This window comes from Octopus sinensis, linkage group LG1, assembly GCF_006345805.1.
Source record: "Octopus sinensis linkage group LG1, ASM634580v1, whole genome shotgun sequence".
Classification (NCBI taxonomy): Eukaryota; Metazoa; Mollusca; class Cephalopoda; order Octopoda; family Octopodidae; genus Octopus; species Octopus sinensis.
Genome location: NC_042997.1, coordinates 117,773,342 through 117,787,224, shown reverse-complemented (window position 1 = coordinate 117,787,224; position 13,883 = coordinate 117,773,342). Strand labels below are relative to the sequence as shown.

The window sequence follows — 13,883 nt, the reverse complement described above, 5'->3', positions numbered from 1 at the left end:
CTTGGAGTGCTTGCATCCAGGCTATAGATTGTCATTTGTACTGATTATATCATAGATGCACTTGTTTGTGTTACAATAGATTTGCCTAGATGTGCCTAGCCACATTGTGATTTTACAAGAAAGAACACAGCAAATTGATTCCAATTTTCCAAATGCAGTTGATCAGTGGTTCAGTGAAAATTGGTAAAACTTTCTAAATGTTCTTCTGTCTGTGCTTCTGAAATGAACATAAACATGCAATTGTTTATGAATGTAGTGTGTGTATATCATCATCATCATCATCGTTTAACGTCCGTTTTCCATGCTGGCATGGGTTGGACAGTTCGACTGGGGTCTGGGAAGCTGCACCAGGCCCCAGTCTAATCTGGCAGTGTTTCTACAGCTGGATGTCCTTCCTTATGCCAACCACTCCGAGAGTGTAGTGGGTGCTTTTCATGTACCACTGGCACAGGGGCCAGAGGAGCTGGCATCAGCCACATTTGGATGGTGCTTTTTACATGCTACTGGCATGGGACTCACAACTACAATTTCTATTTGATTTGATGTTGATGTCTCGAGCATGGCATGTCGCCCTGTGATCCAAGGTACTTTTGAGTGGGTTGGTTATGCGACACTGGTGTAGATTACAGCTGTGGACTCACTTTATTTGCTGGGTCTTCTCAGTCACAGCATACCTCCAGAGGTCTTGGTCTTTTGTCATATATATATATATGGTAAATGGAATTTATGAGAATTTATTTATCGCAACAATTGTTTTGACACATCCAGCATCGATCGATCTCTCACGAGTGGTACACTTAATAACTGGTTCAGGAGCATCAGGCAGTGCAGATGTCTCATCAGGTGATAAATACACAACTCGTTGAAATAACAGTTCCGCAGTGTATCTTATCATTTCATAGAAAGCAAAGCAGTAAAACAAAGGAAATATCTTCATTTACATAGAAGATCAAGAAATGAACATGCATATATATGTAATCATACACTTTTGTGTTACATGCCTATCCATTACATTAGTACAAGTATATCCACACATACACCTATACATGTGTATGTTAATGCACATAGTCACAAATCCCTGGAGCTGTCTTGATTCAAACACCTCTTGTCATTTTGAAAACAAGAAACCTGTGTGCATTCATGGGACCTGATGTTATGGCCCAAAACCTGATGTAATCCCTTGAAAAGATAGTCGTGAAGTTAAGAAGTTAGTGATATGGAAGAATTATTCACATCTATGAAAGAATATTGGTGGAATCATCATCATCGTTGAACGTCCACTTTCCATGCTAGCATGGGTTGGATGGTTTGTCTGAGGACTGGCAAGCTGGGAGGCTGCATCAGGCTCCAATCTGATTTGGCAAGGGTTCTACAGTTGGATGCCCTTCCTTATGCCAGCCACTCTGAGAGTGTAGTGGGTGCTTTTTACGTGTCACCAGCACAGGAGCCAGTCAGGAATATTCTTGTGTAAACCTCAGATATAGGCTCAACAGATTTGACAATGATTTGGGGAGAGAAAATAAAGTATGTTCTGTAGTGGGAATCAGCTGCCCAGGGGATGTACGAGCCAGTGATTCAAATTTAGAAAGTTAGTAAGCTTTGAGCATGTATGCAGCTAATAAAGATGACAAAAGATAGACAATATATAAAATGAGTTTATTAACATTGTAAGTTACACACCTCATCCCATGTTGAAATCAAAAGAAGTTTTTTCAGGAAGCTGATTGCCACCATACAACTCCTAGTTTAGCATGTGTGTGTCTTAACATCACATCATCATCATCATTTAATGTCTGTTGCCCATGCTGGCATGGGTTGGATGGTTTGACACGGGCTGGTAAGCTGGAAGGCTGCACCAGAATCCAGTCTGATTTGACATGGTTTCTATGGCTAGATGCCCTTCTTAATGCCAACTGCTGTAAGAGTGTAATGGGTACTTTTATGTGCCACCAACATGGATGCCAATTATGTGATACCAGCATTGGCTACATTGCCTCAGTGAGGCTCAATGCTCGAATGGTGCTTTTTACATACCACTGGCACGGGTACCAGTTCTGTGACACTGGCATTGGCTACATTACCTCTGTGAGGTCCAGTACTCGAATGGTGCTTTTTATCTGTCACCAGCACAGGTGCCAGTTATGTGACATCGGCATTGGCCACAACTACGATTTCACTTGGCTTGTGCAAACGAATGTCACCTCATACAAGCTTTCTCATTTGTTTACTTTCTTTCTGTGAGTAATTAATTTAATTAGGACATATACTTGGAAGATAAGACTGGATTATAGAATGCATTCACATGAAGAAGCTGCTATGTTTAACCCTTCAAAAATGTCATTAACCCTCCCCCTATTGAACCATCTTAGTAAATGCATTGAATGTTGTTGATGCCAGTGCCCCCTGACTGGCTTCCATGCTGGTGGCATGTAAAAGCCCCATTCAAACATGGTCAATACCAGTGCCTCTTGATTGGCTCCTGTGCCGGTGGCACATAAAAAGCATCCACTACACTCTGAGTGATTGGCGTTAAGAAGGGCATCCAGCTGTAGAAACCTTGAGAGATCAGATTGGAGCCTGGTGTAGCCTATAGGCTTGCCAGTCCTCAGTCAAACTGTCCAACCCATGCCAGCATGGAAAGTGTTTGTTAAATGATGATGATGATGATCATTCTGATAAGTATGCGAAAAGACTGAATGGTCAACACTGAAGTACCTTTGTTACTGGTCTGCTTAATGAGAGCTAAACAAGAATTATATAATACTGTGAAAAATGCAGTAGGTTATGCATTTCAGCTTCCCCCCACTGACGAACTACCAATAAGGAAAGAAGCTGTGATGTTACATAGTTCACTCCACCTTCTCTCTAAATATGAAGCTAGTATAGTCTTTGTTAACCTTCATTGAAACACACACATACATACTCAAGCATACTTTTCTTTGTACTACAAGCTCCAGAACTTATTCAGTTGTATCAAAATCAAGGTCAGTCACAGCAAGTAACGTTAAAAGTATCTTCTTGCTATTTGTGTTCTGTATTAGTACACTCACTGAGCTAACAGACTTATTTACTGTGTACTATATACTAAGGCTGTGCTGTCAGTCAATCTACTAGAAATAACCATCAAATTTCCCTCATGAAATTGGAAGGATTCATAAGGTGGTTCTGCCTTAAAAAAGAAAAAGATGTTATGTTTACTGTTTGAATACCTTTTGATCTTGCGTTTGTTCAGACAAGACAATCTAGCCATGGCTATATAGTCTTATTTTCAGATGCTGTATTCCTATGCAGTGCTTCTCAACTATTTTTTTTCCTGTGGGTCCCTTGGTTTTGCTATTTTACTTGGACAGACTCTCGTAGCCATTCAATGTTTAAAAAAATATTTTTTTATTATGAAATATTATTCGGAATTGTATAAAAGAATTGTTAAAATATTTTGTCTACTGTGGAAGTATAACCAATGTATTGCAGGTAAATTTTAATGACAAAATCTTATATGCATCCCCAAGGGCCATGTGGATCCTGAGAACCACAGATCTATAATCACATCTCATGTATTCTTTTAGCTTTAAGATGCTTTTTCGTCCTTTCTCCTCCTTTGACTTGTTTCAGTCATCAGACTGTGGACATGCTGGAGCACTGCCTTTAGTCAAACAAAGTGATCCCAGGACTTATTCTTTGTAAACCTTGTACTTATTCTATCAATCTTTTTTGCTGAACCACTAAGTTATAGGGACATAAACACACCAACATTGGTTGTCAAGTGATGGTGGCCGGTCTGAACACACACACTCACACATATATATACACATACGTATGACAGACTTCTTTCAGTTTCCATCTACCAAATCCACTCACAAGGCTTTGGTTGGCCTGATGCTATAGTAGAAGACACTTGCCCAAAGTGCCATGCAGTGGAACTGAACACAGAACCATGTTGGGAAGCATACTTCTTACTACACAACCACTCTTTAGGTGAGATTTGAGTGAAACTTGACTACTATTTCTAGCAGTTTGAGCACGTATGCTTAGGCTCCTTCATTGGCTCACTGTAAAAGATATTAGTTGTGGATTGTGTACGAGAGCCAGGAGTTGAGTACAGGTTGTGAAAGGGGTCTAATTGAAAGTTTATAAAACAGCTGAGCATCAAATGTCAGTATGGAACCTGAATGTTAAATGATTTTGGTGAAAGGGGAATATTGATATCCATGTAATATGGATGGATGATATAGGCTGGGTGAAAAATGAGAGCTCATGTTGAAAGGTGCTTACAATAGGAGTAAACCCTGGAAAATAGCAAGAATTGTATGTAAGCAGTTTGCTTCCCTTCCACATGGTTCCTGTTTCAGACCCACAGCATGGTATATTAGTTGAGTGTCTTCTACTCTAACCTTGGGCCAACCAAAGCCTTGTGAGTGGATTGGGTAGATCGAAACTGAAAGAAGCCTGTCGTGTGTATGTGAGTATATGTATGTATGTATGTATATGTATATATGTATATATATATATATAATGTATGTATATATGTATATATAATGTATGTATATATGTATATATAATGTATGTATATATGTATATATAATGTATGTATATATGTATGTATATATATATATATATAATGTATGTATGTATGTGTGTATGTATATATGTATGTATATATATATATATATATAATGTATGTATGTATGTGTGTATATATATATATAATGTATATATATATATACACACATACATGCACACACATCTATATATGTGTGTGTCTGTGATTGTCCCCTGCTGTCACTTGACAACTGGTGTTGGTTTGTTTACACCTCTGAGACTTAGTGGTTTGGCAAAAGTGACTGATAGAATGAGTAACAGGCTTAAAATAAAGATAAAAAAAGTACTGAGGTCGGTTCATTTGATTAAAAATTCAAAGTGGTGCCCCAGCATGGCTGCAGTCAAATTGCCTAAAATAAAAGATAAAAAGAAAGTATGGCCAGAGAATATGCTGTATCGTTTAGGCTATAGAAAAAATTATGTTGAATCATACCAAAATTAGATTCATTTTTCAATTTTCTTATTTCATTTATGGGTCTCTTCAGATGGATTAGGACCTTTGTTGTAACTGGGGCTTTTTTGCATTAATTACTATGTTTAATCCTTTAGCATTTAAACCAGCCGTATCCAGCCAATACAGTATACTTGTTAGATGTCCATACTGGAGCGATGCAGTTTCCATATCTAGCTTACAGTGTCATTCTAGAAATAATTAGTCGTCACTGTCATCATCATTTAATGTCTGCTTTCCATGCTGGCATGGGTTGGACGGTTTGACTGAGGACTGGCAAGCCAGAAGGCTGCACTAGCATCATTGATGGCATGGGTTGGACGGTTTGACTGAGGACTGGCAAGCCAGAAGGCTGTACTAGCATCATTGAAATCCTGAAGCTCTATTCTCAGAATAGATAAGCCTTGAATTTGACAAAAATCTGAATGCTAAAGGGTTAATGGCATATGAAATCTGATCAAAAAGTATTGGGACTGGTGCTACAAAAAACCCCCCAAAAAACACAAGCTACAACACATTGTCATTTAATCTCCTTTAAAGTTGTCCCTTTCTGAAGCCACACACTTTATCTAACATTGATTGAAGCATTCCCAGAACTCCTTTTTTTGGGGATAGCAAGAAGCTGCCTCATTGCATTTGCGTGGATTTCCCTGATGTTTTAATCTTGTTCCTTTCAAGTGGGATTTGATTTTTGGAAAGATTCTTGACCATAATAACCTTCAAGCTGTGTCTCTTTTCTATGCATGCACTCACACACTTACAAACATTTTCTCTGCCATGATCACTCTTCTGTGATGTGGTTAGACGACCACACTTCACACACTTTACTCCCAAGCACTGCTACAAATAACAGAAGTGAGCAGGAATGCCATAACTTAGTGTGCATGCAGGACAGAGTTTAAGGTCTGTACTTTTTTGATCAGCTCTCATATAAAACACGCAATTAAAGAAAAATGCCTTAAAAACCTCGCCCCAGGTCCTACATATGAAGTTGGGCCTCCTGTAAGCTTTAACCCTTTTGTTACCAACCCGACTGAAACTGGCTGTGGCTCTGTAGTACAAATGTCTTGTTTTCATAAGTTTTGAATTAAAATTTTCCACCAAACCTTAGTCACAATTGATGTTCCTAACACTAGTTTAATGATGACTAAGTTATTTTACTAAATTCTTTGTTATATTTAAAGCAATTGAAAGAAACACAGAGCATCTCAAAATAAATACGGTAACGAAAGGGTTAATGCACTAAAAACTTGTTTGTGTATGCACTGCTGGAATTTGGCTGTGTCTTTTATACAATCAAATGCAGTACTTTTTGTAATTTTGCCAACCTCAATTGTTTCTTAGCTTTAATAAACTGTACCTTATTATTGTTATAGTATGATTTTGCTTGTTGTAATTAATAGTTTAAACCACTTCTATTTAACAGGTTACAAAAGACCTTTTGTCTGCTGCTTTGGATGAATCTGGAATTGGAGATCTTACTGCTTTTGATGAATCTGATGACTTGTTTACCCTGAATGACAACCTTGTTGATGTACAGCCTGTTACTGTAAGTATGAATGTGTGTGTGTGTTAAGTATATTTCTATCAGGTCTATACTGCTTAAGGATTACTTTGGTTCAATGGTAAATCATCTGTCACCTTCACAGAAGTTGTGGGTTCAAATCCCACAAACGGTCTTTGTCCAAAGGGGATTTTCAACTTAATACTTACTTGCTATTATTTAACCCTTTCGTTACCAACTTTGGCTCTGAGTACAAATGTCGTTTTCAAAAGTTCTGAATTAAAATCTTCCACTAAACCTTAGTCCCAGTTTATGTTCCTAACACTAGCTTAATGATAACTAAGTTATTTTACTAGATTCTTTTGTTATATTTAAAGTAATTGAAAGAAACACAGAGCATCTTCAGTAACGAAAGGGTTAAAGCTTTATCTACACCATTAAAAACAGATTATTTCACAATCTTTCAAAGTTTCCAAATTCTCACAACATAAGCAATGTACAATTCTCATTAGTAAGAAGAAAGTTTCTAAAATAGATGCATTCAAAGGATTACTTTAATCCAATGGTAGAATGTCTGTCCTGTTTGTAGAGGATATGGGTTCAAGTTCCAGTGGGCATCTTTTGACTTTTCCTATCCAAAATCATTTGTCATCCCAATATTTACATACTATTATTTTAACTCTGCTTCCAGTTCTACAGTTATGAGTTATTTAATTCAATATTTTTGGAATGTTTTCATTTTAGTTTCTTTTTTAATATTGGTTAATGGCTAATGCCAGTACCCTCTGACTGGTTCCCGTTGCCGGTGGCACATAGAAAGCACTATCCAAATGCGATCAATGCTAGGATCGTCTGACTGGCCCCTGTGCTGGTGGCATGAGAAAGGCACCATCTGAACCTGGCTGATGCCAGTACCCTCTGACTGGCTCCCATACTGATGGCACATAAAAAGCACTATCTGAATGTGATCGATGCCAGGCCTGCCTGCCTGACCCCTGTGCTGGTGGCACATAAAAAGCACCCACTACACTCTCAAAGTGGTTGGCATTTGGAAGGGCATTCAGCTGTAGAAATACTGCCAGATCAGATTGGAGCCTGGTGCAGCTGCTGGCTCTCCAGACCTCAGTCAAACTGTCCAACCCATACCAGCATGGAAAATGGATGTTAAACAATGATGATGATATCCAAAGTCTATAGATTCTATCACAAAGTTATGTGATATTACTACTATCAGGTAGTCAGCCCAAGAAAGACAATTTTGTGCTCGTTGCCGCTGAGTTTAATAATTGGTAAACTCGCATGTATGGGAAAGAGTTAATACTATACTCTGTATTGAACTTTTGGGGATGAGCTGTTTTGTGTTGTTGCAAGCATCTGTTTCATTATCTGATTTTGTTTTTCTAAGTCCAATCTTATATATGATAAAAGTACTTGTTTTCAGAATTTTCATAATGGTTGTTATTGCAGTGTGTTCTTGCATTGTAGTGCAATAATGATGCATGTATTTCATCTACATCAGTGGTCCTTAAACCATTTTTAACCTATGGACCCCTTTGGTTCCTATATTACTCAGCTGGACCTTCATAACCAATTATATTTTTATAATCAACCCTTTTAGCATTCAGATTAATTTATCAAATGTAAGGCAATGACTGAGACCTTTGGCATTATGTCATGCTTGAGAAGACCCATCAAGCTGAGCAAAATCACAGCCATGGGAAATACCGGTGTCACACAAATTGGCACCAGTGTCAGTGGCATGTAAACGAAACCTGGGTGTCATGCAAATGGCACCTGTACCAGTGGCATGTAAAAGCACCCATTACACTCTCAGAGTGGTTGGCATTAGGAAGGGCATCAAGCTGTAGAAAACCATGCCAAATCAGACTGGGGTCTGTTGCAGCCTTCAAACATGTCATCCCAATCAAACTGTCCAACCCATGCAAGGATGGACAACGGACGTTGAATGATGATGATGATAATTATCCACATTTAAAAAAATTAATCATTTATCATCTTGTAGCTTCAAGATTTTGAAGATGTGATCATATTTTCAGAGTAACCTTGTAGTGTAGGTGAGAGAGGCTGGATCTGGCCAGTTTCAACATAAAGCAGGTAGAACATTTGGGCTGGATTTGGCCAGTTTAAATGCTAAAGGGTTAAATATTAGGAATTGCATAAAAAATAAGGATATTTTGTATATTACACAAATTTTAACAAAATCTTGTATAGACCTCCAAGAGCCATATAGACCATGGTTGAGAACCACTGGTATACATAAAAGAAAGAGTATATATTCATCTGGGGGTACACACATAATTGTGAGATTAAAAATTTCACTTCTCAACCATGTGATTTTGAGTTCAGTCCCACTGCATGGCACCTTTGGCAAGTGTCTTAGTGTAGCCCCGGCTCAATCAAAGCCATGTGAATCGATTTAGTAGATGGAAACTGAAAGCCTATTGTGTATGTGTGTGTACTTGCCTTGACACTGTGTATCTTTGCCTTGACATTGTGTGATAGTTGTAAACCGGTTTTGCAGTTGTACAAGAAGTGTCATTCATTTCTAATCTTCTGGGAAATCTTGTCTGGCCTTGTTGGATTGAACATGAAATCACGTTTTCAAATGAACTTTTTAAACAATGCCAAACCTATGTCCTGAGCCATGTCTTCCCAGGTGATATTCCCGAGTTAGTCTGAGAACTGTGACCTTCATTTCACCTGAAGACAACTGGTAACTGTACTTACCAGAATACTGTCCATGGCACATCTAAAATGAGGAAATAGTCTGTAAAGCTATATCACTATGAAGAACGTGTTAGAAAACATGTATTGATAAGTTTTTGGCAGGCATGGCTGTGTGGTTAAGAAGCTTACTTGACTGCAACAATGTGGTTTTGGGTTCAATTCCATTGTGCAACATCTTGGGCAAATGCCTTTTACTATAACTCAAGGCAGACCAGTGGTTTGTGAGTGAATTTCATTGATGGAAACTGAGGAAGCTTGTGGGTGTGTGTTTATTCCTATAACTTAGCACTACAATAAAAGAGACTGGTAGAATAAGTACCAGACTTTAAAAAAATAGAAATGATGTCCTGGGGTCAATTTGTTTAAGTCCTTCATGGCAATGCTCCAGCATGGTCCCGGTCCAATGAATCATCATCGTTTAATGTCTGTATTTCCATTACTGGACGGTTTGACTGAGGGCTGGCGAGCCAGGAGGCTGTGCCAGGCTCCAAGCTAATCTGGCAGTGTTTCTACATCTGGATGCCCTTCCTAATGCCAACCATTCCGAGAGTGTGGTGGGTGCTTTTTAATGTGCCACCAGCACGGGAGCCCTCTAGCGGCACTGGGATTGACCACACTTGACTGGTGCTTTTTATGTGCCAGTCAGGCAGCACTGGCATCGAACAAATAAAAAATGAAAGCTATATATTGAACTATATTCCCTGTCATATTTAGAACGCCACCCACTTCTGTAATATTTTAGATACCTTAAACTGAAATGCTTTTTCTGTATTTTATAGCAACCTGTTGCAACTGCTGTAAATGGTTACATTGATGGAAGTCAGAGTAATATCTATTCATCAGTCACGACACAAGCGCCAGTGACGATACCTCAACCAAAAATAATAGCATCCAATCAAGTAAGTATTGTTTGGATTTTACTGTATTTGTTCCTTCTCTCTTCGATTTTGTTTTAGTAGAGACTATTGTATATAAAGTGAAGCAGTTATGTAGAAGTAGAGCCATTTTAGCCATCTAAAAAACATAGAATCTTTTAAATTCCATTTCCAGTTATTTTTTGAGGTGTCTAGGTTCAGTTCCTGTGTGGTTCCTTAGGCAGGTGTCTTCTACACTAGCCCTGGGCCAATGAAAGCCACCTGAGTGGATTTGGTAAATGGAAATGGAAGAAGCCTATGTGTGTGTCCGTCCTTGTTTTGGCATTGTGTGATAGTTGTAGATTAGCTTCACAGTCATACAAGCAATGTCTTTCATTTCCAATGTTCTTAGAGAACCTGTCTGGCTATAGGGGACATATCACCTTGATTGGAAACAATTGAGGATTAGCACCAGGAAGGGCATCCGGCCACAGAAAATCTGCCTCCAGTCAGCTTCATCTGATTCATGTAAGCATGGAAAAGTGGATGTTAAAAATGATAATGATTGCTATGTAGGCTGTGTCAGTAGTGATAGAAATTAATGTAAAAGTGAAAATTGAGTCATATTTTGGTGTTTTTAGATGGCAAAAATGAATCTTCCATAATTTGTTTCAGCTTTCAACATATAATATCACAATATCCAAAAATGGTGCAAAAATGATTTTCAGAAAAACACTGTTGTTGGTAAACTTGTTCAATAGATGACTGTCTTGTATTACTTTTCAAATATATTGATACTGACTATTGAAAGGCTTTTTCGTGTAATTGTTTTCTGAATTCTCATTCTCCTTTTTTTTCTTTGAGAAATCCTCCTCATCATCATCATTTAATGTCTGTTTTCCATGCTATCTATTATATGATTCCGAAAATAGTCTGGAGTTAGAATTATAATTTTTGATGTTAGTATCCTTGCATTATGCACACACTGCACTGCATGTGTGTATATGTAAGGATATCACCAAAATGAGACATCCGAATGAAACTTGGCTTTCTATCTAACCTGTCTAGGAGGACAGTGATGCTGAATAAAAATTGACTTGGCAACCTGGCTGACCCATGCTAGCATGGAAAACAGATGTAGAATTATGTGTGTCTGTCTCTCTTCCTCTCTCACACACATATGCTAAACAATAAATATATATAAAACAGATTACAGGGGATGACAAGTTATAAAAAAACAACTTTGTGGTCATTTAGAATTTTAAAAATGCAAAGATAAGTCTGAGAGTGAATAAAATATTTAATGCACAATCTAATAATTAGACAACAAAATACAATTATGAATTAAATATTTAAAAAAAATAATGATATTTATTTATTGATTGATTGAAACATTGTTCTATTAATTTGTCTTGACTTGCTAAGAAATTTCACCAATGGGTGATGCTTTTCGCACAATTCAAAAGACATAACACATTATTTTTGTTTTACTTCGTTTCAGATAAGACCACGTGTAGTTTTACAGCCAACCAATCACAGCCTTACAAACTCTAATTCTCAGGTTATTCGTGTTGTTAAGTCGTCTGGTGGGAATAGCCAAGTATTGCAAATCACTGGAGCTAATAATTCTTACATTCAGAATACCGCAATCAGTCAGACTGGCAGCAAAATAATCTCACTAACTCCTAAAAATGTTGGTTCGCAAAGTGGTTTACCAAACTCGTTTGCTGGACAGAAGATCTACATCACTACAACAAGTAGCACTGGGCGCAACAGTCCATTGCTCACCGAGGTTAACTCCGGGAAACCATTACAAATCCTCAGTCAGCTTGGGCTGACGGGCAGCAATGTCAAAGTGAACACAATAACATCAAATAAAATAAAGCCGAGCGTTTCAAACGTTGTGAAGAATGTGACGCAAACGACAGTGACAACTCCTAGTCCTCAGACTACTACTGTCAATAAAACACAAATGGCTAACATGACAAAACCAAACCAGATGAACAATGTTATGAATGCTAACCTAACAAACGGGGCCGGTATACGCCCATCTGTTACTAGTAAAGACTTGTCTCGGCTTTGGTCACAAGAAGATATCAAGTTGAAGAACATTAATTCATACACAGTAAGTTCATTAAGTTTTTCAATTAGTTTCTTCACTCTCCTCGTTTTATTTAATTATCTTTACCCATGTTTCTTATGTTCTAGTGTAAAGAGTTGGAAGGTTCTGCATAATTTCCCATTTGTATCAACCCTCAGTATTTGTCAATCTAGATTTCATTTGTCTACCATCAATTTATGATTAGTATTCTTTTTCTTTTTTTTTTTTTTTTGTGGTTCTTTTATTTGTTTCAGTCATTAGACTGTGGCCATGCTGGAGCACCACCTTTGGTCGAACAAATCTACCCTAGGATTTATTCTTTTTAAGTCTAGTACTTATTCTATCTGTCCGTTTTTCTGAACTGCTAAGTTACAGGGATGTAAACACCAGCGTTGGTTGTCAAGTGATGGTGGGTGGGGGTTACAATGTTTCTACAGCTGGATGCCCTTCCTAACGCAAACCACTCTGAGAGTGTAGTGGGCACAAAAAAAGCACCCACTACACTCGGAGTGGTTGGCGTTAGATAGGGCATCCAGCTATAGAAACATTGTCCTCCCACCCACCATCACTTGACAACCAACGCTGGTGTAGAAACAGTGTCAGATCAGATTGGAGCCTGGTGTGGCCTCATGGCTTGCCAGTCCCCACTCCAACCATCCAACCCATGCCTGCATGGAAAACAGACTTTAAACGATTATATATATATATATATATATATATATATATATATATATATATATGTATGTATACACTTGACGAGCCTCTTTCAGTTTCTGTTTACCAAATCCACTCACAAGGCTTTGGTCGGCCCGAGGCTATTAGTAGAAGACACTTGCCTAGGGTGCCTCACAGTGGGACTGAACCTGGAACCATGGAGTTGGTAAGCAGGCTGCTTACCACACAGTCACTGCTGTTTCTGATTTGGTTACATTTTAATTCATTATTGAAGTTGTTGCTAATGGAGACGACTAAAAAGGGAATATTTAACATGCTTATTATCTGGTTCTCTCCAAGAACATTTGATCCTGAAACTTACACCTCTGTTTAAAATATTTCAGTTTGTAATTAGATGCAGTCTATTAGTATTGTGATGTTAGGCTTTTCAATTGGATCTCACCGTTATGGTATGCACTAATGAAATACTTTCTGAACCACATTCTATCTACAGTGGTGTGCTTCTAACTTCAGTTCCATTTCCTATACTTTTTCTCTTCTACATCAGTAATCTATTTTGTGTTAACTTCATTGGTGCCTACTCCCATGCCTACAATCAACCTAGATTACTTCACTCCAAACCTGCCCCAATTTTATGAACAGAGACCTCAAAATCATTCTTCAAGAGTAATGTACCAATATTACTTCCTTCAACTGCATAAAGATACAGTCACCATAATTATCATCATCATTTAACGTCCATTGTCCATGCTGGCATGGGTTGGACTGTTTGGCTGGGGCTGGTAAGTTGGAAGACTGTGCTAGACTCCAGTCTGATTTGGTGCAGTTTTCTGCAGCTGGATGCCTTTCCTAATGCCAACCACTCAAGTGTAATGGGTGCTTTTACATGCACTGGCTTGATGGGCTTGATGAGTCTTCTCAGGCACAATATAATGCCAATGGTCTCAGTCA

General features: G+C 38.2%; 1 protein-coding gene across 1 annotated transcript in view; it reads left to right on the top strand.

Moving 5' to 3' along the window:
* The window catches only part of LOC115213696 (protein strawberry notch homolog 1), a 90,412-nt gene that overhangs the window by 18,381 nt on the left and 58,148 nt on the right, over positions 1 to 13,883 (top strand). The window contains exons 2-4 of the mRNA XM_029782593.2: positions 6,477 to 6,599; positions 10,082 to 10,201; positions 11,658 to 12,281. Of these exons, the coding sequence (XP_029638453.1) occupies positions 6,477 to 6,599; positions 10,082 to 10,201; positions 11,658 to 12,281 (867 nt within the window). The remainder of the gene's footprint in view (positions 1 to 6,476; positions 6,600 to 10,081; positions 10,202 to 11,657; positions 12,282 to 13,883) is intronic.